This window comes from Melospiza melodia, chromosome 5, assembly GCF_035770615.1.
Source record: "Melospiza melodia melodia isolate bMelMel2 chromosome 5, bMelMel2.pri, whole genome shotgun sequence".
Taxonomy (NCBI): Eukaryota; Metazoa; Chordata; class Aves; order Passeriformes; family Passerellidae; genus Melospiza; species Melospiza melodia.
The window spans coordinates 81609663-81637571 of NC_086198.1; the positions used below are offsets into that span (position 1 = coordinate 81609663).

General features: G+C 39.3%; 1 protein-coding gene across 2 annotated transcripts in view; it reads right to left on the minus strand.

Annotated features, from left to right (window-relative positions):
- BOD1L1 (biorientation of chromosomes in cell division 1 like 1) overlaps positions 1-25986 on the minus strand; it is a 36250-nt gene extending 10264 nt beyond the window's left edge. Inside the window, exons 1-17 of one of the 2 annotated variants that reach the window (XM_063157652.1) lie at positions 25804-25986; positions 25283-25407; positions 23841-24031; positions 22090-22689; positions 21479-21625; positions 20000-20163; positions 19023-19146; positions 18528-18672; positions 17806-17881; positions 10811-16919; positions 8660-8721; positions 7200-7269; positions 4679-4722; positions 3684-3771; positions 2535-2614; positions 1845-1929; positions 798-871 (exon numbers count right to left, since the gene is read on the minus strand). In XM_063157652.1, the coding sequence (XP_063013722.1) occupies positions 798-871; positions 1845-1929; positions 2535-2614; positions 3684-3771; positions 4679-4722; positions 7200-7269; positions 8660-8721; positions 10811-16919; positions 17806-17881; positions 18528-18672; positions 19023-19146; positions 20000-20163; positions 21479-21625; positions 22090-22689; positions 23841-24031; positions 25283-25407; positions 25804-25986 (8367 nt within the window). Of the gene's footprint in view, positions 1-797; positions 872-1844; positions 1930-2534; positions 2615-3683; positions 3772-4678; positions 4726-7199; positions 7270-8659; positions 8722-10810; positions 16920-17805; positions 17882-18527; positions 18673-19022; positions 19147-19999; positions 20164-21478; positions 21626-22089; positions 22690-23840; positions 24032-25282; positions 25408-25803 lie in introns of both variants that reach the window. The other variant, XM_063157651.1, reaches the window with a different exon arrangement.
- Positions 25987-27909: the final 1923 nt, after the last annotated feature.

The window sequence follows — 27909 nt, forward strand, 5'->3', positions numbered from 1 at the left end:
AACAATTATTATTCTAATTATCCCAATACACAGATTGCTGAATTCTTTGTATAAACAGGATCTTTAGCAAAAAAGGGCCCCTTCCTTTGAAGTTTTAAGCTTTGAAAGAGAACTTTTAAGTAACAAAGTCAGATGCAAAATCCACAACAGGACTTTCTCTTATACACAAGGAAAGTTTAAATGCCTCATTCAGCATTTACTGAGGTTTAGCAATATCTCCCCCAGAATGGTTCTTAGAGACTCAAGCCTTGAGTGAACAAATATAAAAACATATTCTTTAAATTTTCTTCTTCTTCCAAATTTGAGGCAAAAAATCCCCAAACAATGAAAGTCAACACCTTTCTGAGATCAGTGTCTATTTCTAGGGGCCAACATCAATTTTAATCTTGAGGGATCAGACATTTGTTTATAACCCATACTGCAGATTATCTCAAGTACATGCCTAGGAGATAAAGACTTTAAAAACTGTTGATAGTATTTTAAAAGGCAAGTTTTATTTGCTTATGACTAAACTGTCCACATCAATTACCAAGTTTTCAAAAAATATGATTTCTATATAATTGCTTTCTAGACATTTTGTAAGCACTATTAAGCCTAGGAAGGGAGTTAGTCCTATTTCCATATTGAGACATTGATGTTTTATGGTCTGTGAGTTTGTACTTTGTGACAGAGCTACATAAGTCCTTAGTACTTTTTGAAGACAATTTAATATGGCTGTCAACAAAATAGTTTTGTACCACAAAGAGTACTGGGAACCTGCACTATCTCAGTGAGTTAACATGAATAAGATCACTCACCTCTGGAGAATTTTCATTTGATTCTGGACTGTGCTTTTTCTTTTCAGACATTTCCCGTTCAAAGTTAGGTTCATCTTCACACATAAGAAAAAAAAAAGAAATTGTATACCTTTGTTTTATTAGGCAAAAGAACTAATAAAAGCCACAACCTCAACAGTGAAAATGGTATTTCATTCTTTAGCCCAAAATTTCCTAAAAACACCCATCAGAAATCAACACTGCTTGCCTTGTAGCAACAGTGTATTGATCTGCCAAAATGCTTCCCACTAATGCCAGATGAGTTAGGGAGGTCTTCTATTTTAAGGTAAGAACAAAAGCTCACACTTGTGACATACTATAAAATGGTAGGACAAATACAAGCCCTTATTCCCTTTTCTCACACGTTCCATGAAACAGGAAGCTGAGGATACAAAAGCACATTGCAGAACAGATTCAGACTCGTCAACTTGCTCAATGAGAAACAAAACTATTAACAGGCCAAACTAACAGCAGGGAACATTCTCAGAGTGCTCCCACAAAAACAGACTGAAGTAACAAAGCCACATTAATTATGTGGACACACCACATTTTATTATTTATTTTAGTGCAATTTAGTCAATTACAACAGTGCAACTTGCACTCTTCTCTGGTTGTTTACTCTACAGAAACAAACAAAACTGATCTGATGGTTATGTCATGGATTTTTACGTAGGACAGCCCTTGCTTGTAGTCAGAGGTAGATGTTCTTATCACATAATGCTGGTTGTTCTATTTTCCCCACCTACCTGTTTAATTCCCATTGGCTTTCCTACCCAAGATACATACTGAAGCAATAATGGAGCCAGTGGGTGGTAAACAGCAAAAGCATCAAAACTTTTCTCACCATTAAAGAAACTAAAATTAATGCATTATTTGCTAGCAGTAATAGAGCAGAAATCAACCGGAGAATATATGCAAGTATATTTGCTGGGATCAAGTTCCCACTTTCTCTCAAAAATCATTCAAATGAAAAGAAATGAGCATTCAATATGGGTTCAGAAAATCTGCCATAATGGGCAGTTTAATTACCTTTTCCTTCCACAGTACTTCTAGGAGGTGTTTGTGTTACATCAATTTCTTTGGACACTTCTGCTGCATCACCTGAAATAACGTCCTACATTATTTTGAAACAAGAGAGGAAATATGCTTTACTACACATTAAAAATCATGGCCAGTTACGCTAAAAAAAAACACCCCACACCAATACATGAGCAGTTATTTTACTCATCAAGGTTTTGTACTGTCTCTTAAAAGCTTTAATGTTGAGAAGCTTCATCACAAATCAGTGGGTGAGGCAGTCCCAAATATACCGCATATACTCCTAAAAAGAGCATCTATCTTGTCCTAATTCCTGTTCTGATTTAGCAGAACTCAGGAAAAGTGCAATACACCCTCTTGAAGAGCTCAGATCAGTACACCCATGCAGACACTGAACTGACTGGAGTGCTGGCATCCAACAATGCTCCATGAGATCCCCAGCTCCCAACCTCTGTCCTCTCACACTTCCACACCTCAAAGAGTCCACACAGACACTTGCCTTTTTTGTTTTTTAATTGTTTCCCTTACTGAAAAGTTTCATCTAATCAGTTCTTTTGTACTCAATACAATGCAAAAGTAGCTTAATTATGGAAACATCTCCAAAAATAAACTGCTGAAGAAATTATGATTAAGATTTTCATCTTATTTACAATTGCAGAACATAAGAGTTCTTGAAAATACCTTAACGTTACCAGGTTTCATTTTGGAACACTGACTTTGTTCATCATCTTTTAGCACATCCTGAGAAATCTGCTTGTTGCCTGCAAAAGCAAGTGACAATTGAAGTGTTAAAAAAGTGTCTTCTGCATTTGTCATGTTTTTGTGTCACCTACATACCAGCTCACTATTACTGAAATTCAAAAGTCTGAAAAATAGTCTCTTACTACCAAAAATATGAACAGAAAGTTATTCTAATCACTCTTTGAAATGGGAAGACAACACAATAACAGAAGAGAATTACATGTTTCTTATATATTACAGGTGTGGATTGTTTTGTTTGCTTGTTTGTTTTTAAAGATAAGCTCAAAATTGAAATGTGGTAAGTAACACATCAAGAAATACAACACCAACCTCAACTTCAACTCACCCAGAGACAGGGAAAGCTGTTAATGCTATGTGGGACACTAATGAATACATGACTTTTAATCACTCACTTCATCAGATCACAATTCTTAGAAGAGGAATAAAAGCCCTTATGAAAAAATGCTATTATTAATGATACTAACTTTTTTCTAAATTTTTCTGATGCTGAAAAGACATAAGAAGTTGAATCCAGAGCTTGAAGAGGTATTACATTGTCAGTCTTGTAAATACTATATCAACAAAATGCCCAACTTATTTTAATGCTAGCTGCATCTAAATGAAATTTAGAAATGTTTATGCCATTCAATGGACTATACTCCTCCTCACTTTTTGCTTGCAGACAAATAAAAGGCTACACTAAAATTTATTTCTTTCCACCTAAGAAAAGGAAGCATCCATCCCCACAAAGTTTAGATTTTCCTAATGATCAGCTTCCTTATCTTTTATTTTAGAAGGATGAAATTAGTAATTATTTTATAGACTGAACAAAAAATGTTTCTTCACCTATGATTGAGAAAAAGACTATAATGCTCTTCTGTGCAGTAATTACATTTGTTGCAATATTTTTATCAAATATCTTAACTGAAATATTAGAAATTATTTTGGGAGTATAAATTGCTTTGGAGATTGGAATTTACCCATCTCTACTATTTTCTCAAAAATACCATTTTATGGCCTAGACACAGTAGAACATGGTTTTCTCACAGAAAAGCTTTGCAGAAATTCCTGTACTTCTGTATCACTTACACTTTTTTTCATCCATTTTTTCTGGAGATTTAAGTTGAATTCCTCCAGATCTATGTTCTTCTGTTATCTGGGTAGCCAAGTTTTCCACCTACACACAAAACACAAAGAAGGATAACTTCTTTTTTTCTCCATGAAATTTATAAACACAGAAGGGAGAAACTTTTCCCTACTGGCTACTTCCAAGCACAACATACATTAAAATGGAAAGCAGCTGTTACAAAGGACTCAAGTAACATTCCTACTATAGAACAAAATGATCAAAAAACTTCAAACCTGCCATATTTTCAAAATTTTTGACTGATATTTTTATTGAAAAAAGTCTCTATCAAGATCAGAACTAAGCACCCTAGTACATGTTTTAAAAGTACTTTATCACAGTAAATCACAAAGAGTATTTCTGGGTTTAAAGAACATTCTCCTACCACAGGAACAACAGAATTATCTCATTAGCATCAGAAATGTGGCCAACCAGCATTTCAATATAGTAATAAATATATTTACTACCTGAGTTTAATTAACCACAAACACAATTTCAGCCTGCTATCTGTATTAAATGCCTTAGTTTTGCTCCAAAAGATACACTTTACATTTGCAAGTTTACATTTGCAAGGCAAGAGTTATGCCTCTTATAAAATCTTGTGAAAGACAGCAGACTGCCTTAAATAGGTTTCTAATTGTGATATAAACCTCCAAGAATAATCCCTATTTTTTTTTCTCTAGTCTCATGGAGATCAGTCAAGCTTCTCTTTTCTGCCAATTAACAGCCTCGAAATAGTCACAGACTATAGAATAACTATGCAAGATTTATTTACTGGCAGATTTGAAAGAATAATTAGACATCAACCTATGCAGCTGCAGAGTCTCAATAAACATAATCTCTGCATATACAAAAATAATATTTTCCTTTAGAGAATACTTAATGTAAATAGAAGTAAATTCAAGTAAGAGAAATACAGTATAGATTTATAAAACAAATTTAAAAAACAAGTACTTACATGAGAAGTTTCTCTTTCTAAAGGAATATTCCTCTGCGGGATATCTACTAAAAATAATTTATCACAATTAGAAAAGCTGAGCAAATGCAAAGTATCACAGTATCCTCTACTTCACCTCCCTGAAAGGATTCCAGAGAATCTGAAACTACATAAAACTTTCTATGTCAGAAGTAAAAGACATCCAATCTTCTCTTTAACAATATTTATATACCCACAAAACAAAACAAGAATATGAATTCCTCAGCACAGGATAACTGAGAATCACCTTATGGTTGAAATACAGGTAATTAAGGGGCTGTCATATTTCAAATTTATGGTGACTGAAATTTCAAATATAATTCCACCATCTTAATCAGAATTTCATCCATCACAATCCTAGATTCTGGATCATGGGATGAAGTAGAACGTGATTAAGCTACATTATAATTTCAGAGAACTAAAGTTTGCATAATTGTACTAGTAATACCTGTAGCTGACAGAATGCACATAAGGAAATTGTTCAGTTGCCAAACTCCACTATACTCTGATGAAGTACAGCCTCAGCCTTCCATATCACAAAAATAGGGAAAATAATTATGACAGTTAATGAGTGATCTGGAGTTTTGAAAGAATTCCATAACTTTCAATACACAAAGAGAATTATAAAGAAGCTGCTCTATCAAGTGTTCTTAAAATCTGATTCATAAAAGCACCAAATTAATACCTTGATTAAAAAAAGCTGCTGAAACATTCCAAGCAACTTTCCCTTAAAAACATAAACCTAAAATCAAATAAAACCACATTTTTTTTAATATAGAGTTTTATATACTATGTAGCTTGTTTCTTATATCTCCATGTTTTAGCAACAATTCTTCCATAGCTATACTGCTGAGCTGCACATCTTTCAATTTTTAAAGCAGTGTCAAATTAAGAGCTAGCTCCTACCCACTCAAACAGCAATGATTTGTTTACATTCCAAAGAATCTTGGACTACTAAACTACTGTGTCTGCTGTTCATTCTCATGACAGGACACACATTTGTCTTTTAAACAACTTCCTTTTACGTATGTTGAGCTGTATGTATATATGCATGCATATATACATATAAGAGAGATTATTGTGGGGGAGAAAAAACCTCTCTACCAAGATCTACAAAGCATTAGTCTTCAGTATGTCACATCCAACATGATTTACACAACAAATGGACTTTTGTTAAACATTTTACAAGAAACAAGATTATCTCAGCTAGCTCAATCTGCACATTTAAAATTTTAAGTACTGTCTGGCTGGGTGACTGAGTGATGGAAAGTGGCAGAGTTTTAAAGGCACTTCAAAGAAACCTCACAGTACAGAAAAACCTGTTCAAATTTTAGATCTGTCATTCTGATGTCTACATTCTTCTAACCAATTCTCAGGGTTTACATTTGCTTTCTTGTGAGCAGAGCATGTCTCTTATCACTCAGATGCATATACACCACCCTATAACCAGGTATATGCATCTGACCTACCGTGAGAATAAAAAAAGAATTCCAAAGTTTTATACCAATGCTCATATCTGACCTTATTGCTGTTTTTGCTTTCCATGTCTAAAAATTTAGCAGTGAGCTTAACAGTATGTCCCTTCATAGCATGTAGGCCTTCATCTGCAACTTTCTGTCAGAGGAAATGCATCTTTAACCTCCCTGGACAATATAAGCAGCAGTCACACTGGTACCTCTTGGGACTCATTTTAGTTCTGCTTGCTATTCCAATAACTGAGGATTAGCTCTCATCTGGCAGCGCTGTGAACATCTTTGTAACACATCTGGAGCACAAAATCCATCAAGATGGGCACAAAGCAGGCGTTTGTTTCTGCTTTAACAGGAAAGCCAAACAACTGCAATGCATAAATTGGGTTTGGGAGGAATGGATTCTTTTTCAGTTTTGGTCCTTCTGAAGATTAGTTTAAATACATGGAAAAGTAATCACTGAGCACAGATCCAAGGTGACTAACTGAGGTTTCTAACTAGATGATTACCTACTTATAACTGCTCTTCAAACTTGAGTGAATGCCACAATTATTTTAATCTTTTGGAGATTAAGAAGAAAAAAACCCAGCAATTTTCTGTAAACTCTCTATGACTTGTCCCGTAGTACTTACTATTTTCACATTCTCACAAGGCCTGTCACAGCACCCTAAAACCAGGATGTTCAAAACCTATATGGATGAAAGCCATTCCTGGGAGAAGTTTCTCTATCTTTCCTGAACAAATGCTTTTCTTTATTTAGTGATTTTAAGTAGAATATTAGCAGTTGACTTTTTATTAAATCTCAAATTATAAAATCCTTTCCTACTTTCAGCATATCATGTTGGAAGAAAAGTCTAACCATCCTTTCCCACAAACCAAACTGAAGGCCCCCCGAACTTCTAGATAGAGTTAAAGACTTATGAAGGCTTCCTTCAATTCCTTTATATGCCATATATAACAAATCTGCAACCCTCCCATCATAAGTATTAGTCCCTTCAGCATGAAACTAAGTTGCAATCAAGCATAAAAATCACCTTTTTGCAATTCTTTAGTCTGAAGATCCACAGATCCTTCTTCACTTCTTGCACTTTCAGGCTGTTGTGACTAAGCACAAAATGAAAATAAACAAATATTGCAGATATTCAGAACAAGTATGTCTCACTCTGCTCCTGCGTGTCCCGATGAACATTGTCTTATCATGAATTATAAACGTCTTCAAAAGCTTTCTTTAGAAGACATCAGCACATATATTAAGAAGGAACAGTAAGAGCTAAGTTCAACAGTACAGTATTTAGATTTGACCTTAGAGTTAACATTAGCATCAGAGATTAGCTTAAAAAGGCAGATTTGAGGAATTCAACGGGCAACACCTACTCAAGAGTTCCAAATACAAGCAATAGCCTAGAAATGTTCATCTGTACATGGAAAAAAAGGATCTGCTATGTATAACAAGGTACAATGATCTCCCTTCAAGTTGTGTTTCAGGCAGATTTTTTTATGTTTGCTTTAAAAAAAAAAAAAAAAAAAAAAAAAGAAGTTGCAGATCAGCTCAAAGTTACCATAGCATAAATAACGCTACATGGAGCTAAGTGTATTAAGTCTGATCTGAAAATTGTAAACCCAGCTACAGCACTACATTATGGCTATACTGACTCCAGAACCATGTTATGCTGGTAAACAGTGCAGCTGTTTGCAGGTGGAATTATCAATAACTCCCACCAGACTGAAGCTGACTTCCACTCTCCTGAAGTCCACCCTTTCATAGATGCTTGAATCTCTGAACCGTGTTATCCCTCAAAAGCTTAATCTCACAGCACAGCAGGATACATGAACGCACTCCTGCCTCTGAATGAAGAATTAAACCATGTGGAATCCAGCCTGCTATGGAACACAGCCCAGACACACAGAGCCACCTTTGGTTTTACACAGGCTATAGGTGACCATGAGCCCAAACACCCTGGATGATGCAGGGTGCCCCACCCTTCTGGGAGAGCAGATAAGGGGCTGTGGTTATCAGAACACAGCAGCAGCAAGTGCTGCTCACACACACAGATGTGTGACTGAGGACTGGCCAGGAAGTGCTGCAACACAATGCACAGCAGTGTAGGTTTGTTTACTGGTTCAAAGGAATAACTTGCCAGCCCTAAGAGCTGGGGTGTGGGTGACTATTTTGCAGGCCCTATCAAGCAACATGCACACAGTATGACCAATTTTAAAAAAATAAGCTTCAATGTCTCAATCACAGAAGGAGTATGGCTGAAGGAGGGAATTATTCCTAACACAGAATAACATGGACAGCCCACAATTTAAAAGCCAGCTGCTTAGAAAACTACAGCTGAATAATCTGAAAAATTACTTTTTGAAAGTTCTTCAGTTTAAATTTTTAAATCTTCATTTTTGCTGCACAAAAATCAAAAGGTACAGGAAGAAACCCTAGCAAGATGTATGAATAAGCAAGAAACAGTGCAGTAAAAATTTTCAAAATAACAAATACCTTGTCAGTCCTCAAGGTACTTTCTAGTTCTTCTGTTGACTTTGGTAAGGCTGCATTATTGCCTAATGAAATAGAAATATGTTAAAATGATCAGAATACATTATGCATTTATCTCATGCTACAGTAGAATGGTATTTCTGAGTACTACCTCATGAATACGGCACATAAATTTAAACTCTTCCTGTGGACAAGAGAAACAATAGCCAGTCTGTTTACAGCAAACCAGCTCAATAAAACCCAAATCTGGCATCTGCAAGAACACAAGTACTGCTATGTTCTCCTTAAATACAAAAGGCTTGGAAAATACGGGGTATCAGGGTTTACCACAGCTTACTTATGAATTCTGACTTTGGCCTTTTTTTCTTGCTTATTTATGAATTCTAACTTTGGTTTTTACTTTTTGCTTTTCCTTCAAAAAGAAACCAACAACAGATTTTTTAGATCAAATTCCAAACAGCAAACTACCTCTGTATTAATAAATGCACAGCTAAGAGTTAACACCAATGACATACTTTGTTTTAAGTGACAATTAGGTCTAAATCTGTCAGCTCTACAACCACAACCACTGAAAATGTTCAATTTCTACAGAGACTGAAAACTCAGTAGCTCTTGTTAGCATCAACACAGTTTCAGAAAATCATTAACCCCTTTCCCATTTCATTCCCCAGGGGAACTACTGTATGCTTGTAACACCTTAAAAACAGGCCATGGCAACAGCAGTCACATGAGTTTCACATTTCTTTAAAACCTATTTCAGAACCCTGTTTGGACAGCTCTTTTAAACAAAGAGAAATAGTTACAACATGATAATTCACCAATGATGCATGCAAAATGATTAAATTATGGTTGCAATCCACAGAATAAGTACCATTACCATTTATAAAAGCTACATCAATGTACAACAAGGATTGAGGCAAGCACTGAGATAGGAATACTTTACTGTGTAATATTTTACACTTTCATGGCTCATTTGACTCTTGTATAAATAGCAAATAACATTTTTCAAGCTTACTACACCAGCATCTTTCCTAGAAAAATTACTAAAATCCCAAAATCTGCAGAGACTGCCCTCTTAACCCAAATGTCAATAAAACTGGAGAATAAAGCCAGCCTTTAATAAACTGGACCTAAATCCACATTATATTTTTTTAAATTATAGCAAAGACAGACATGAGAAGGAAAAGATTTAAATAATAGTACTGGACCAGCATCATTCCACTTTCTGTGGCATAAACAGATTTTTCTACAGTTTAAAATTTATAATGAAGTCACAACTTTGACTTCATTACAGCATCTACGTACTTCATCATTGTTCAAAAAAATTGGTGCTTCAGCTACTTCAGAGGGTTAAATACATGCAAGGTTAAAAATAGTAGGATGTTCATTACACTGTATTTTAGGAACCAGCAACCATGCAGATTCACTTCAAATGCTAGTGTAGAAAAATAGATCTGGATACAGAGTACGATATGCTTCATGCCATATACTCATATAATTTTCTATTTAAAATAGATATCTATTGCTCACTTAAAATACTTATTTAGGATAACTGGCTGATTCCTTTGTAACACAAAGCAGAACCATTTCAAGTATATTCATAAGACAAAATTAAGTGTAATATAGTGAATCTGAACATGATCACTAAATAATAACCCAGAGAAAATCTGCAGTTATGACTAAGGGTGGCCAATCTCAATCTTCAAAATTATTATGAAGTTACCTTTCTAAAATGATGAACATATGTCAAAATGACATGCATCCTCTTTCCTAAAAAACTTTTTGAATTTCATAACACATTAATAACAAAACCCATGTGTACCTTCATAATAATTACCCCTTGCAAATAACTTTATATATTGGCTGACAACTTTAAGTCAATGTATTTTAGTAATTTCTTGCACTCTAATATTTGTTCTCCAACACAGCTCAGGTAATTGTGCTCAGTTAGCCTTGTTTGCAGGATACATGAACGCACTCCTGCGAATCACATGCTTATTTATTTGTCACCAATTCTTAAGTGTATTAACAGCTTAAGTGTATTAACAAAGAAGTGAGGTATATTTGAACAGTATAAGTTATTCCTAACTATAATGTTCATTCATTTATGACAACTTATGAACTGAAGAATTAAAAACAAAAATAAATGCTCACCTGAATTAAAGGTTGCATTACTTTTCTGAACAGTAACTTCAGTGCCAGTATCACCTGTTTTGACCAAGCTGGTTTTGTCATCACTGTCACATAGCTTTTCTACAGGCAACGAAGTGAGGTCCCTTTTCTTCCCTAGTTTTGCTTCTGTTGTTACTTCACCATGGTTGGTGTTCACAGTCACTTCATTTGCAGAAACTAAGGAAAGAACCTGTGTCTTAGGCAGGGAAGTCCTTACTTCAGGTGAGTCACTTTCTAGAAGTACATTTGAATTTAATTGATAGTTTACATTCTTTACAGCTTCACTCTCTTTCGCTGCTTCTGAAATCATACTGGAGAGTTCTGATGTGTCGTCCTCGTGCAAAACATCTTCTGCTTGCTCATCATCCCCACCTGCCTCTGGGGAAGGGCTCTCAACAGTCTCTGTACTAATCTCCACACAAAGGGCCTCATCTACACTCACGAGGTTCACTGCATTTTCATCTGCTTCTGTGATTTCACTGTCTGCTGTGGCCTGAGATGCTGCTGATTCTGTCCTCACCCCACTCTCACGTGTCTCGTTCTCTCTCCCAATAACAAGCAAAGAATTCTCATTTTTTTCTGGGCCTGTAGTTGACAGCATGCATTCAATCTGGTTAGCAGTATCAAAAATTTCTTCACTTTTGTCTTTCACTTCTGTGCTCTCAGCAGGAAGTTGATTTTCTTCAATGACTGTGAAGGTGAAGAGACTATCACATTCTTCCATTGTGCTCAGAGTGATCACTGCTCCCTCCTCCTTATCTTCTACATTTGAAGCAGTGTGTTGATCTTCACTGTCAGTTGCAACTCTTAGCACAGGAGCTCCACATTCTTCCACAATTATCACAGAACCTTTGTTTTTCCCATCTGCATTGAAAGCAGTTAGTCCAAACTGTTCATCTACAGTTGCAGTGGTCTCCACTACCCTACATTCCTCTGATGCATTTGGAGAGAGAATGGCACCTTCATCTCCTGCTACGATGAGCTGACTTTCAGCTTGTGGTGCCGCACTGATCAAAACTATCTCACATTCTTCTGTCATGCTTGTAGTGATCATAGCAGCTTCATATCTTCCTTCTGTTTCTGAAGCAGTGAGTTTGTTTTCATCTTGCACAGCTACACTAGACATAGGAGCTTCAAAACATTCTGCTGAACTTGTAGAGATCATTAATGTTTCATTCTTTGACTCCGTGTCTGAGATATGTTGAATCACCTCTTCTGTGACTTCACTTGACATTAGGATTACTTGTTCTTCCACAACACTTGTGGAGATCATGGCACACTCATCCTTTTCTTCCTTCCCACTAGCAGCTGGGTGACTTCCATCATCACCATTATCACCTCCTCCTGTGCTGGATTCACTAGGCATGGGAACCTCATACACCTCCATATCTACAGAAACCATGGTATTCTCATTTATTTCTTCTGTTTTCACTGAGGGGATCTGACAATCATATTCAATAGCTGCACTTGACATAGGAGCCTCAAATTCCTCCACAATACTGGTGGAAATCATAGCACACTCATCTTTCTCCTGCTTACTGCTGGAAGTATTCACACACTCTTGAAACTCTGCAGCTGTGCTGGGCATAGGCACTGTGTCTTCAGAGTCTATTAAGATCATAGAGTTTTCCCCTCTTTCATTTACTCTTGCAACAGCAAGTGGACCCTCTTCAGCATCTGTGGCTGAATGTAAAGGAGCATCTTCCACTGTGCTGGTAGAGATTACATCACCTTTTACCTTTACTTCTCTGTCAGCAGGAGTAAGAGAAGCCTCATCCTTTGGAACTGCACTACTTATAGAGGCATCAAGTCCTCTGCTGTCAAAGGAAGTCATGGCATTCTCATGTTTATCTTCAGCACCAAACTGTGTCTTATCTTGCATGGCCATAGCACTAGTCATGGGACCCTCACATTCCCCAGCATCTGAGGGAAGCAAAGTACCTTCATGCTTTCCTGTCTGTGCAGCTAAGGCACCCTCATCTGCAGCACTTGCACTGGTCACACTGCTTTCAACAATGCCTTTATCACTTCTGCCGTCTGTGCCACAATTAGCTTCTTTTTCTGCGCTTGTCATGCTGTCGACAGTAAGCTTATTTGTATCTGTGCCAGCCACTCCTGACTCAGCTTCCATTTGTTCAGCAACTATGCAGATAATGGAACTTTCACCTTCTTCTGCACTGATACAAATCAGTGCACTTTCACTTTCCACTCCTGTACAAGTAGAAGCATGCTCATTTTCTTCATTTCCTCTTCCTGTACTGCTCACGATGTCCTCACCTTCTTCATCCTCTTCTTTTGAGCCTGTACTAGTCACAAAACCTTCATCATCACACAGACCTACACTGACTGTAGTGATACTGGTTTCTTCCTTTGCCCTTGTACTGTCCATTAGACTTTCACATTTTTCAGTTTCTAAACAAACTACAAATCCCTCACTGCTGTCTTCTATCCCTGTGCAGACTGCTGAAATTTCAGCATCATCTTCTGGGGTTATGCCTGTGCTGGTCACTGCACTTTCACCATTTACAATATCCTCAGATTTGTCACCGCTAGTTCCAGCTGTGGCACTGTTGTCTGTGACCACTGCAACACATGCACCAGTTACGGTACTTTCTCCTTGGGTATCTGTACCAGTCACAGAGCACACAATGAAGTTATGACCTCTTTCTTCTGCACCTGTGCAAGTCACAGTACTTTCATGTTCTTTTACTTGGCCAGCTGTAACATTGCCCCTAAATTCACCTGAATTATCACCACTGGTTGACCCTTCACCTGTTTCTGTCCCTGCACTAGTTACAGCTCCATCGCTCTCCATTTCAACTAAGCAGGACACAGAGCTTTCCAATTTGCCTGTATCTACACAAGTTGAGGTCTTTGGCTTTTCTTCGGAGCCTGCACTAGTCACAGCATCATCTTTTTCTTCTGTCCCAGCACTATTTACACTGTCTTCGATTTCCACTCCACTTGGGTTCACTAAATCCTTACCACCTTCTTCTGCATCAACCATGGTACAGTCACCATTTGCTTCTCCTTCTGTACTTGTTAGGAAGCTTTCACTTTCTGCTAATCCTTCAGTGACAACACTGCCACCACCTTCTTCGGCTGCTGCAACAGTACAGTCACCAACATCTGCTCCTGTGACAGAACTGCAGTCCTCACTACGTTTTACCCATATCCCTGTTGTGAAACCTTCATCAGCTTCTATGCTTGTGCAGATTACAGTCACCTCACCTTCTTCTGAGCAAGTGGTTGTAGCATCACTGTCCTTTCCAGAATGGGATGTACCCTCAGCTCCTTCTCCTCCTGTACTAGTTGCCATTGCAGTGCTCTCAGTGATCTTTTCTGTGCTAGTTCCTATTGCACTGGCAGGAGTTTTTTGTAGGCTGCTATACAACAAACTAAGCTTACTACTTCCTGCACTGGTACCTACAGCATTGCTTTCATTTTTGTCCATGCCAACCACATTAGTCCCTTCTTGCCCATTGGCTAAAACAGGGCCTTTGAAACTTTCCTCAGGAACTCCTTCAGGCACTAAAACGGAGGAAGACTGGATCATATTATCAGTGTCATGCACCTTATTCTTTTCCACACTATCCATTATTGTGCTTCTTTCTCCCTTTGTGGAAGGATCTATATTCAAGCACTCTCTTCCTTTTCTTCTTGTAAGTTCTTTTGTTGCTCCATGATCTTCAGTTTTGCCAGACATCAAGTTTCCCTCTTTTCTTTTTAACTTCCTTTTTTGAGAGCCATCTGACTTTGCTGCTTCATTGTAATCTTCTCGCCTACACACCCCAGCTGTACTGTCTTCCCTTGCCTGCTCATCAGGCCGGGACACCTCATTCCCTTTTCCCGTACTGTTTGCCACGATGGTATTATCACCATCTTTCATGACAGAGCTTGGCACTGCACGATCTTGCTCCATGTATACAACCTGTGCTGTATCATTCTTCATAAGGAAAGCATCTTCCAATAAGGAAGTCCCCTCTGAATTGTGGCATTCTTTAGACACGGTACCTAAAGAATCTGTAGAATCTGACGTATCCATATCTATGGATTTTGCATCAGCAGCATCTTCTCTTGAAGAATTAATTGCTAAAGGAACATCATCTGAATTAGAATTTATCACAGTTTTTAAATTCTTTGGTCTTCTGCTATCTTTTGAAGCCTGATCCTTACTGGATGCATTCTTTAAGATTCTACCACTTGTTTCATACACAGTACTTGTTTTGTAAGCCCCTTGTTTACTGGGACCTTGAGCCATGGAAGCTTTTTTGGACAAAGAGTCTAAGGCACCAACTTGTTTATTAGAAGTATCTTGTTCAACAGTTTTTTCAGCTGCAGGCAGAAACTGTGATTCACAAGGTACAGGATCTGCCAAGCTGTGTTTTAACTCCTTATTTGAAATAGAACGAGATACTTTTTGTTTTACTGCACACTTGGCATCTGTAGCATGGAGAGAGTTTTGAATGTTTTTTCCATCAATATTAGATGCTTCCTGTGCTTTTGTTTTTTTCAAATCAAGTTCAATCAGCTCTTCCTCATGACCAGCATGCAAGTCATCATTATTCATAGTTGCCTTTTGAGAGGCTGGAACCTGGCTGCTTTCAGTTGTGCTAACCGATTGCTTTCCCTCCTTAAGTAAATCTTGGTTTGATATACTGCCTTTCCTATTTTCACAGGAGACTTTCTTGCTTTGTTTTTTATCCACTGCCATTGTGACATTAGATAATCTTTCATGCCCACTATCCATTTCTTTAGTATCTTTATCTTCCAATTTGATGCTCTCTTCCTTCTTCTTTATTTCCTTGGTGCTGTGCTTTAAGTTTCTGCTTTTATGACCTTCAGCAGAAAACCTTCTTTCTAGTTTGGAATTACTTAAGTCTTTATCACCTCTGTATTTCTCTTTTACAGCCCCTTTTTCTCCAGAATGTAACTTAACTCTGTGACTAAAGTCTTTTTGTGATCCCTGAGTTGACTGTGGGCCACTTGCAAGCTGAAACTCAGCACCACTCTCCTCTAAACCTTTATCTTCATTCCTGGATTTCTGCTGTTTATCTGAATCATTGTCTTCCATGCTCTTATCTTTGTCTAGCTTCTGTCCAGTGTCTTGTTTTGTTAATTCTTGTAATTCTGTTTCAGATGCTTTGAACTGTTTACTATGACTCTTTGACTTGGACTTTAACAAAATCTTGTCTTCTGCAAGGCTCTTAGATCTTCGTCTGTCTTTATGAACACCATCTTCAAGTTTTACATTACTGTCAGAGTTAGTTGATTCTATTTCACGCTTATCCTCTGAGTAGCTTTCACTCCTTCTGTGTGATGCTGAACCAGGTTGTTTTGAGGCACTTAGGGAATCCTTCTGTGGCTTAGAATCACTCAAGGACCTTTTGGTCTTGCATTCTGCTCTTGGTTTGTCTGTTGAGAGATGTCTGTCTTTTTTGTTTTCCTTCCGCAGCAATTCTTCAGCTTTTAAGGTTGATTCAGAAGGGTTTTTTCCATCTTTCCCTGTTACTGACACTTTCCGTTCACTTCGGTGTTTGCTTTTTCTTTCACTTTTGTCATCTGAGGAAACCTTTATTTGTTGATTATGTTTCTGGCCACCATCCTCTCCTTTCAAACTTCGCTCAAATGAATGAAGTTCAACATCTTCACCTGACTTGTGAATACCATCTCCTTTATATTTGTGCTTTAAAGGAAGTTTATCTTCTAAAGCAGTTCTGTCCTTTTCATTTTTATCTCTGTAAGACTTGGCTTCTTTTTTGGCAGAATTTCTCATATGTTGAATTTCTGTGTCAGTATCTTTTTTGGGATGTTTTTCATTCTTAGATATGGATTTCTGCTTCTGCACTTCTTCAGTATTGACTTCTACTTTATCCAGTTGTTTTTTTGGATCCCTTGTTTCGCTGTCCTGCTGAGCTCCATCAGCATGAAGAGAAGTGGAAGTTTTTCTTTTATGTTCTTTTTCTGCTTTAGAATCACTTTTGCTTTCCTCAGCCAAATGCCCCCATTCCGAAAGTCTTCTAAGTTGTTTACAGACTTCATTTTTTCCATGATGGTGCTTCAATTCTTTGGAAGAATTTTTTTCAGAGGTCTACAAAAGAGATTTTTAAAGAATATATATAAGTATACATTACACAGTTCCCTCACTAATGTGCCTGAACAGAACTGACAAGCACAAATTCTTGAAAAAAAACCTTAATACACTAGGGAATACACTTAATATTGTAAAAAAATTCATTATAGCCAGGAAATGAAAATTGCCATTTTTCTTTCAGCTATCTGCTATAGTGGAAAAATTGAAAGCAGAAGCAGTTATCCTTAAGCTGTCTGAACTTTATTATTTTTTCTTCATAAGGTAATTTTTCTAAAATGACTTTAAAAGGTTTTTCAATAGACAATCACAATTTCAAGTACTCTGTAGGCTACCTTAAATAGCTATTATGCTGTCTGGTAAAACAAAACTGTAACTAAAAATCTGAAACTGAACAGCACATCAAAACTTAAAGATACATGTAGACTTCTACTTGAACTTCCACACCACCTTTTTTAGTTTAAACAATTTTATTCATAAAATTCTCACCATAAAAATTTTCTTTCCTTTTGTGGTGGAGCACAGTCAGTTTTCCTTTCACTTTCCAGTGAGAAGTTAAAACAGACCAAGCTCAAGTCTTTGCATATAAAAGACACTGCTCTTTTTAAAAACCCAGCATGCTTCACAGATTAGGGCTCAAACTGCATCTCAGATTCTACTACAACATGCATCAGCACTGAATACACGGACCACATTTCAGTGGCTATTGCAATTCAGAAAATATTACTACAGTGATGTCAGATCACTAATACAACTGAAGGAACAGGCAGGGAAAAACTTATGAGTGAGAACGAATGCAACTATATGCAGTTTGGTGTGGACATATGAAAGAGTACCATCAGAATTAAAGGGAAGATTGGAAGATTTATACCTAGGAGACACATACCTCATTTGTCTTTTGTATTTCTTTAGAATCTTCTTCAGATGGCTCATTTTTCTTTCTGCAGCTATCTTCAGCATGCCTGAAACAGGTATTTGGACAATTTAACAAAGAACAATTGGTACCAGCCTAACACTGCTTTGCAAACTTTCTGCATTCAAAGCTGAATGCAAGAGAAATGCCCACTAAAAATACAGAAACAGAGCATGATCATTAAACTTCTGACTAATGCACCCAGGCTTTTTTCTCTTATAAAATTATATATATCAGCTTCAAAAATACCCTGAATACCAGTGCTTTTAAGCAGTATTAGGATGACATTAGTACTGTTGTTGTCCTAATATGGGTAAAAGTCCTCCTTGCCCCATATCTACCTATATGTAGACAGTTATGTACAAAGGTATGTATCTACATGAAATATCTACCTAAAGATGAAGCCAACTTGACTTGCCTATTAGACTCACAAACATGTAAGAGCTCTCCATTCTCATGTCTTTATTACCATTCTGTGAAAAACCACAAAGACAGCTACTGAGCTGCAACATATTTAATCAGTTGTAATTTTTCTGCTAGAATTTCATGCTTATTAGCAACAATATTATGCAAATATTTAAAGAAAAAAAACTGTTTAAATGGATAAGGCTAAGTAGAAAGTAGAAAAGAACCTTTCCAATCTGCAAAAATGAATGTTCAAAACATTAAGTCCTTTTGAGCAAATACGTAAATACCTTGAATCTCTTTTTCTTTTTCTGCTCAGGGCCACTTTTTTTTCCAAAAATTTCTGTTCTTTAAGCACATCCTTAATGCTGGTACCAGCTGTTTTTGACTCTAGACTTTTTGATGAAGGTTCTTCTAATTGCAAGCCACTTTTTCCTAAAATAATACACAAATGGCGAAACACGTACACATCATTATATTAGAGTTTCAGCTATAAACATGACAGAAAGCAGTACAGAGAGTACTAAGGCATAGCAGAGAATAGCAGTTAGGTGTTAATTAAGCTTAAGCAGTGCAATGGATATATGAAAAAGTGAAGAAGAAATTCTGTATCAATTCTTTGAATTATAATTTTTTCTGTTACATCACTGTTGAGATGTTGGGTTATTAAGGGAAGGAAATGACAATAGCCCTATATGACCACTATTCAAAGCTGAATGTTTTATTCTACGGAGGGTAAGCGAGAGCAGGGTGGTGTGGCCCACTCACAGCTTTTCCTCTCATACCTTTAACATTCTGATTTCCAGTTTTTAGGGATTTTGTCTTTTCTGCAGCCTTCTGTTTACGTTTTTCTTCAAGTCTCTCTCTGTTAATTCGTCTTCTGAGGAGTCTCTCCTCTTTTTCTTTGGCCTAGAGATACAGAACCAAGGTAAACGATTTATCATTAGGTTAAAGAGCATTCTTTGACTACAAATATAAGTCCAAACCCCCCAGAAAACAGAACACTGTAGCTTACGGAAAACTAAAACATAAATACACCTTAGAAATCATATAAAAGTTAATGGAATCCTCTAATATTTTTGTGAAGGTAAATTAGCTGAGTTCCAGAATTTCCTTGCTGCTCAACAATGCAGACTGAAGCTATGCAACCTTCTCAAAGAATGTATTTTTTCTCTGTATGTACATACAATATATACATATTTATTATAGGTATAAATATACGCATCTGGCCAACAGAGAAACCTAAAAGAACTGCTGCTCCTTATTCTGTCTGCTGGCCCTTCTGCCACAGAACAGAGTGCACATGCTTAAATCTGTTTCCATTCTCAGCGACTGCAGACTTGCTACAAACTACTGATTTCATGGTCAGCAAGGACTACATTTGTTAAGTGCTGGGGTAATGAAGTAGCCTGCAGTACTCTACACAAGCCTGATCTACCAAAAAACCGTGCTGAAGGCAGGCTGCAGGTAGATATGCTACTTTTTTCATCCATATTGTTGCAGTATTTTGTGGGAGGGGGAAGGAGATAGAAAACTATCATTGCTTTCACTGCCAGAAGCCTTCTAACTATAACCAGATTGTGCCATATTGACAGAAACCTGAATAAAGGGCAGCTGTAGTATAAGGATTAAAAGAAAAATCCCTGAAGGGAGAAGAAACTGAAGACTCCCCCTTGCACAAACCATCACCAAACCAGCAGTGCAATTTCTGCTCTAAAAAGTTTTGGGGCAGGGACGTGAGCAGTAGCACAGGGGCACTCACAATGGACTGCCGGCGCTGCTCCACGGTTCGCTCATCGTCAGAGTCACTGAAGTACTTGGAGTAGAGGAACGGCTTGCGCACGTACGCGTGGCGCACGGGCTTGGCTCTCCCATCGCTCAGCTCCTGCGGCTTCGTCTTACTTTGGCTGCTTTTCTCCTCTTCATCTAAACAAAGGTTGGTCAGGGTAGAGTATATTGATAAATTAGGCCAGTGCTTTCAGCATAACTTTTGAGAAGGCAAAACTACTCAAAACGTATCAACCGTTATGTACTCTAAAACCATGAACAGTAAAATTAAATTCTTTTAGTATCAAAATATCACCAGATTATGAAAAAAATCAAAGTGCATTGATGTGTTCGTGTATATCATTCAGCCAAAAAATTGCACAACACAAGCCCATTAATAAACCAGGACACAACAACTGGGCTTACCCCTCTTGCCTCTAATCCCACTGCCCCTTTGCACATAGTATTTAGTAGCTAGCTATGCATGAGAAGTCAATATAATTTCTGCTATGCATTAAATTCTAGCTCTCCCCACACCAAAAATACCAGTACAGTATTTCAGCACATAAAAACTAGCTGGCCTAGTGAAATACATACAAAAAACACATTGTTGGTTACACACATCTAAGTATTAATCAAATAAAAATAAATAAATATATTCCAGTTTTATCAGTATTACTAGATATAGTGCAATACTGTACAAATTATTTGTATTCATCAAATGTAGTTAAGGCTTGCCTTCATTTCATAAATATGTAGTCATAACTAACACAATCTGTCATGTTTCAAAGTAAGACCAAAGCCAGAGAATACACAAGTGATTCAGTGCTTCTAAATTAGATTTTTAGAATATAAGCTAGAAGCAGAAAAGGTAAGCTGTGAGCATACTTGAGAGAACTCATTCAGGTACTAAGGCATTCTGCATTATAAGGTGGAAAGTTTTATTAACTACAGAAATGAAAAAGTCTGTACTACACAGGGAGAACACAAAAAGGCAACACAATCAGCGAAACGACTTGGTGTTTCTGAACTTTTAAAACTAGATCCATTCCTGTTCTTTCTACTGTGGCAAAGCTCCTGAACCCTAAAGCTCTAAACCCAATATGTCAGCTACAAAGTCAGCTACAACCACAAAGCACTCCAGGTGTTACTCCAAGTTCATGGCAGATGGTAGAGGAAGAAAGCCCACAGAACAGTGACATTCACTATTAAGTGCTTTTGCCACCTATGTAATACTGTAGCATAAAAAAGATTTACAATGTTTACAATATACTATATTATATGAATAAAAATATTAAAAAAAGTAAACCCACTACTCATCTTTTGCAACTGCACAAATATCATCCAGTTCACATTCAAAGCCTCTCCCATAGGTAGGTACAATATCGCAAGCCCTCACATTTACAACATGGTGCACTCAACAAAAGCATTACATACTCCTTATTGCCAGTTAACAATGTAATTATATTACCACCTGATGTGATCTCCCCCTCTTCAGTACTGTCAGAAATCACAGGCTCCTCTTCGCTCTCCTCTTCAAAGGAAGAAAGGTCACTGGTGTGGACAGAGCTGACCGTGATGTCACTGAGTACATCCACATCTGAATCTATTAACATGTTTTCTTGCAAAGGAAAAAGTAAAAACAAAGGGCTGTAAGGCAGCACACTGAGTCTGTTAAACTTTTCCTACCAAAACATCAATTCTGTCACAGAAAACAAAACTATGCTAAGAATTAGAAATAAGAAAACAAAATTATAACACTGAAACGACATAACCAGGCTAACTCTGGTTTATTCAAAACAAAAATCACTGAGGCAGAACTATAAACTTTAAATGAGGACTGAAATTGTTGAGAGAACTTGCCAAATTAAGATGACCAATCACATAGCTGAGAAATCAAAGGTCATCTGACTCCTAATTCAGCTACCTCAGTTAAGAGAGGGATCAAATCTAATTGTCATTAGCAGACCACTTTGCCAGAACTCGCAGAAAACTTACATTCCAAATATAGATTCAACTCCTGAATTAACTTAAAAACCTCACTCCTTATCCCTATTTTGAGGAAGAGCATTGCCCATACCATACCTTCTTTAGTGCTTTCAGTTGTTTTGTGTTTATTGCTATTTTTTTCTGGAACTAAGTGTTTCACTGGTTCCGACTCTTTTGCTTGCTTTTCTTCTTTTGACTTTGTAGTATCATCACTTTTCTTTGAATGATCAGATTTCTTGTCAAGCTTTTCCTTCTTTTCTTTTCTTCTTTCACTTTTTTCACTGCTCTCTGATTTCCTGTCAGATTTATCCAATAATTTACTCTTCACATCTTCACTTTCCTGTGGAATATCTTTACTTGTAAACGTATTAGCATCCTTTGCTGAATTTTTTGTTTCTTCACTTTGGCAGGGAAGCTCATTTAAATCTTCACACTTTGCAAGTGTTTCAGCCCCTTCTCCAGAAAGGTCACAAATTGCTTTGTCTGGCAAGTCCTCTGCATTTCTCTCTTTATCAGTACTACCATCCACACTCTGCTGAGATGAGAGTTTTTTTGCAACTTTGTCATTGTTCTTGGGATTGGAGGTCTCTGTGGAAGCCCTGGCAGCACTTGCTTCTTGATTAAGAGAAGTTATTGTTTCCAAAATGGACATTGCATCACTAGCTACATTAGCACTTGAAGTTGTAGCAGTGACACCTTGAATAGTAAGAAAGAAAAGAATTTTACTTCACCGTTGTTTCTGTAATTCTGTTCTGATAGAGGGTTAAACACGTGAAAAGAAACAGAATAAGCACTCTCTACAAAATACATATACCTAACTAAAATATTTGACTAATTCTGCTTGAGAGATTTTGGCTAAAAAAAATAACTGAACAAAAATCTCCAAGATGTTGCATTCCTGCAGCAAACACCGTACAATTACTAGAGACCCATTTTGCTCTGTGACACACCACAGTTCCTGAGCTCTGCCTAGAGAAAGTGAGGATTGTCAATGGGAGGGACATCTCAGCACAGCCCTTGTTCAACTTCACCAACATCCCAAATAGGATGATGACTGTGGCTAAAATACTACGTATATAATATATATTCTATGAATATACATGTATATACACTGCAAGAGAAAGGCAGTAGCTCACACCTCTAATATCTCCATAAATGTAATGGAAAATTGACTCAGCATATGGACTATATAACAACAGGATTATCAGAAATACCTTAGCACTCTTCTATCATTTTAGAACCAGCTCTGAACCTGGACAACTAGACTAGTACTACCTACTGCAGTTGACTTGTTAACCCATTTTAAAGGAAGGAGGCTTCACAGGAAAAAGGCATGGATTTAAATAAAGGTTACAAATAGATGGATGGCTGCAGAGCCTCTCAGAACAGGAAAGAATAGACAATTATCTGCAGGAGTGTTCAGAAATTAATACAGGTAATATGAGAACCTTAGCCATCCAAATTTTATGACACAGAGCAACTGCACAGTTAACTACCTCTTAAAGAATTCTCTCTACTGACAGACAAAAAAGTTGCATCGTTCTTCTCTTATAGTCTAGGTCTTATCTGATTCTCTAATACTGAGACCAACTCTTCTCCCTACAATAAACTGATCCCTCAATCTCAAGCAGAAGTGAAAGAGTGGCACGGTCATAACAGCGTGACGTTTCTTGTGCTTTCTACCTTTACACATAGAGTAAGAGACAAGTGTTCTGGCATGCTGCCTGGATCTTAGCTTGCTAATACTGATACTAACAATGTTATGGCAAACAGAAAACCTAGTCAATGATTCTGCACTCCCAAACCCCATTCTTTTGTTAACAGACTACTCAGAAATAGCAGAATACCTTGTACTGTAACAGAAGCATCTGCTTTCTCCTCACTTGGAGACGCACTGGGGCCTGCCTCCTCTTTGTGATTCAATGTGGCTAAAAATTCATGGACAGCTTTTTCCACCTGAGGTCTGAATGTGTGGTTGATCTTTGGGTCCACAACCTGAGAAATAATTCTGTCAATTCCTGATTCCAACATTCCAGACCTGGAACAAAGTTACATAAATTAGTACGAAAAATTAGTTTTCAATAACATATTAATGAAATATGATCATTTAGATGTGCTCCAATGAAGCACTAATGTTTTCTGAGCATTCTCACAGCTATGCATTTAGCCTGTGCCTTACTCGTAAGAAAAAACGTGCCAGAGAAAAAAAACAATCCAAGCACACGGAACTAATCCAACTAGCAGCCTGTTGCTATATGATTAGTGGTCACACTTAAAAGTGCTATCTAACTGCAAAAAACATTTTTTGGAAAAAATTTAGAAGAAACCTTGTATCACCAATTACCATAGCAAAAAAGAGATTAATTATAGATGGCATGAGGCATAAATAACTACTAAACTACTGGTCACTACCCTAAGTTACTCTCTGCCCAGTATAAGGTGGCAAGTTCTGCAGCTGTACAGAACACATTTAATCATCAGTAAAATAAAACAGAAAAGAAAACCCACAGCTATAAAGCTTATCTCTTTATACCCCTTGTAGTCTTCTGTTGGACACATGCTACCTCTTGTTGTCATTTCTTCTTTAACAACAAAGAACAGTTGCTCTCCTCCCTACAAACCAAACAGGCCTCAGTACAAGTTACCAATGGTACCATCACAGCACAAATGATTAGGTTTGTCCTCAAATCCAGGGTTTAACCCAATTTAATGGCCAAACTCATGGTACCTTGAAAAAATTTCTTAATGTCTCTTGTGAGTCTAAAATTTGAGAAGAAAGACTGGAGGAACCTTTGTGAAATAATGTAATACAGGTTAAACTGTCTGACATACTTTTAACATAACAGCAGTTCTTAAAACCTCTTCTATGTCCAGCCAGATTTAAATCCATTTTTCCATGTCATGACCTTAGCTTTATACTTTGCAGAGTTTAGTCTGTGGAATGTTTCTCCTTAGCTCTAAAAATGATAACTGCAATTTTATTAACATCTCCCTTAAAAGAAAAAGTAAAGGTAGCCTTTAGCTAGGGTTACATCTCAAGTCAAAATCGAGGTCCCCTCCCTGTATAAGCTTGGATCAGATCAGAGAACATCTGCAGTCTCATTCTGACTAATACTGATGGAGAGTTACTACCCCCAGTAGTAACTTTTTAAACACTGAGAGTGGAAAACAACCCAACTTCTTCAGAAGTGTCTCTGAAGAAAGCAACCCACTTTACATTGACCCAGACCCTCTGTCACCTATCACAGCACACGGGCATGTTCAGAGAAATCCCAGAGCTGTAACTTACTTGAGAACCTGCTGTCTAATGTTATTTCTCAGCTGGTTCTTGTTGAGATGAGGGCTCCAGGTATGAGTTGCCAAGTGGTTGGAAACAAAGTTGTCAACGCGCTGTCTCAAATTCTGGTAGGCAGGCTAGAAAGCAACAGCAGAGATGTTGGACAGGGAGCATCATGAAAGCGGCTGGTTATCCTCCCGGAGGCCAGCCTGGTACAGCGGGAGCCCCGGTCGGACCCCCGGTGCTGTGCGGGCGCAGCCGCTGCCCTGCGGATTCAGCGCGTTAAACGCTGTCCGGCCGGAGCCCGCGCGAACCGGCTGTGTGTGACCGTGCGTGCCCGGCCGGCCAGCCGCGCTCCCCGCGCAACACGGGGCTCCGGCTCTCCCCCGGCCGCGAGCGGAGCCGGAGCCCCACGCGGGCCCAGCGGCCGCTCCGCCCCGCCGAGCGCGCTGTCCCGGACCGGGCCCGTCCCCGACCGGCCACAGCCCGGGGCGCTGGGACCCCCCCGAGCCTCCGGTCCCGCCCGCCCGCACCTTGGTGTCCACGTCGGCCAAGCAGTCGCGGCGGAACTGGTCGAAGAGCCCCTGGCTCTTGAGGTGGTTAACGATCATGGAGACCAGCTCGGGCTCGGCGGCGCCGCCCCCCGCCCCCGGCAGCGGCGGCGGCTGCTGAGGGGGCGGCGGCGGGGGCGGCGGGGGCTGGGGGTTGGTGGCCATGGGGGCGGCGGGGCGGCGGCTGCTGCCGGCGGTGCCGGCCGGGCCCCGGGACGGGGCTGCTCAGCGAGCAGCGGCGGCGCTGACCCCGGAAGCGGAAGGGGACGGCGGGAGGAAGCGGCGCGGGGGGAGGCGGAGGCGCCGCCGCCGAGAGCGGCGCCATCGGCGCGGGACGAGCACTGGCGGGGCCGCGCGCAGCCGCCGCGGGCCCTGCACAGGGGCGGAGGGGGCGGAGCCGCTCGCGGCCCCCGGGCCGGTGCGACCCCGACCCGCCGGGCTGAGGGGGGAGAGGAGCGGCCGCGGCGCCGCTCGGCCTCCTCCCCCCGCGCCCACGGCCCCCCGCGTGGCGCGGCCGCCGCTGGGCGCTGCGGGCACCGCGGGCGCGCCCCTCTCCCCGGCCGCCCCTCGCCGCTGCCGCACTCCCGGCGGCGAGCCCCGGCCCCGCCCTGCGGCCCGCCCCTTCCTGCGCCCGCCGCCATCACCGTGCGGGCGGCGCCGCGCGCTTCCTCCCTCAGGGGCGGGGCGGGGCCGGCGCGGGGCGGGGCCGCGCGGGGTCACCGGCGGCGGGGCGGGACCATCGGGACCATCGGGACCGGGTCCGGGTCCGGGTGCCGCTTGGGACGACTGCGGGCTGTTCCGGGGCTCTGGGGGTGTAGCAGGCACTGCCTCCGCTCCCGCCCCGTCCGGCCTCAGGAGCCGCTGTCGCCGCACCCCTGGAGAAGGCGGCTGGAAGATGATGCTTAAAATACTTGAATTGAAACTTGCCACCTTTACACATCAGTGTATTCTGACGTGCTCTTGTGAAAGGAATGTTTTCAACCCATTTCTTGTTTCCTGGTTACCTTCTTAGCAGTTGTTTTTCATGTGACAGTGTTATGGTGACAACTGTCCAATGTGCTGAGGCAAGGAATATTAGATAAGTTATTAGATATTAGATATGTTTTCTAATATCTAATACTAGATATTAGAAAAAATTTTTCACTTTTCATATTTTTCATGTTTTGGGTGGTCAGGCGTTGCCATGGGTTGCCCAGCAAGGTGGTGGAGCCGCCGTCCCTGGAATTGAGGCATCTGGACCTGGTGCTGTGTGATGCGATTTAACCTGTAGCCCCTGCTATATGTGTCTACCAACCGGTTATAACTAAAGTTGCTTTTGCATTCTCTTTTAGGACAGTCTAACTTTTAAATATTTTGGCATATATTTAATATATAAAATCTCAGTAAGTTTCATCATGTCTTCTAAGTAAAGTAGACAGCAGATGTAGTTCCAGATGCAGTTCCTAAACTTCAAGCAATATTTAAATTGCTGAGAAATTACTAAGATATGAGACAAACAGAATGAAATGTATATGATATTGTGGGAACAAATTGTTACATGACTTCAGGCTGGACAAGTATTTGAAAGAACAAGTCACAAAATCCAGGGAAGGTGCTTGTGGCTCAGAATCCCTGCTCTGTAGGGGACTGGGAAGATATTTTTTTCTTTCTGGCTCTACGCTTGCTTTTTGTCCCTGAATATGAGAACTTCTCCAGGGCTGGGCAGAGCCATTTCAGCCATTGCTGTCACGTCAGCAAGCCATGCAATTTGTGATTTCAGATTAAGATATTTTTGTCTCATGTTTTGCCTTATTTTTGTCTAACTGGGGGCACAAATGGCATGATTTTCACCTGAAGCAGAAATAGGAATAAAATACTGTGATGAATTTGGAAATACTGTTGCTTGTAGTAGCATAAATAAAAATAAAGCACTGGCAATAGCTCACTCTTTTTTAGACAATGTTGCAGAAATGTTATTCTGTGGATGCCTACTACAAGTGTCAAATTCAGAGTGGCCAAAGTGCCCAGCTGATTCTGAGTGTTCATAGATTTAAACTCTCTTGAGGTCAGTTTATACCATAATTGATAAAAGTGGTAACTGAACTTGAC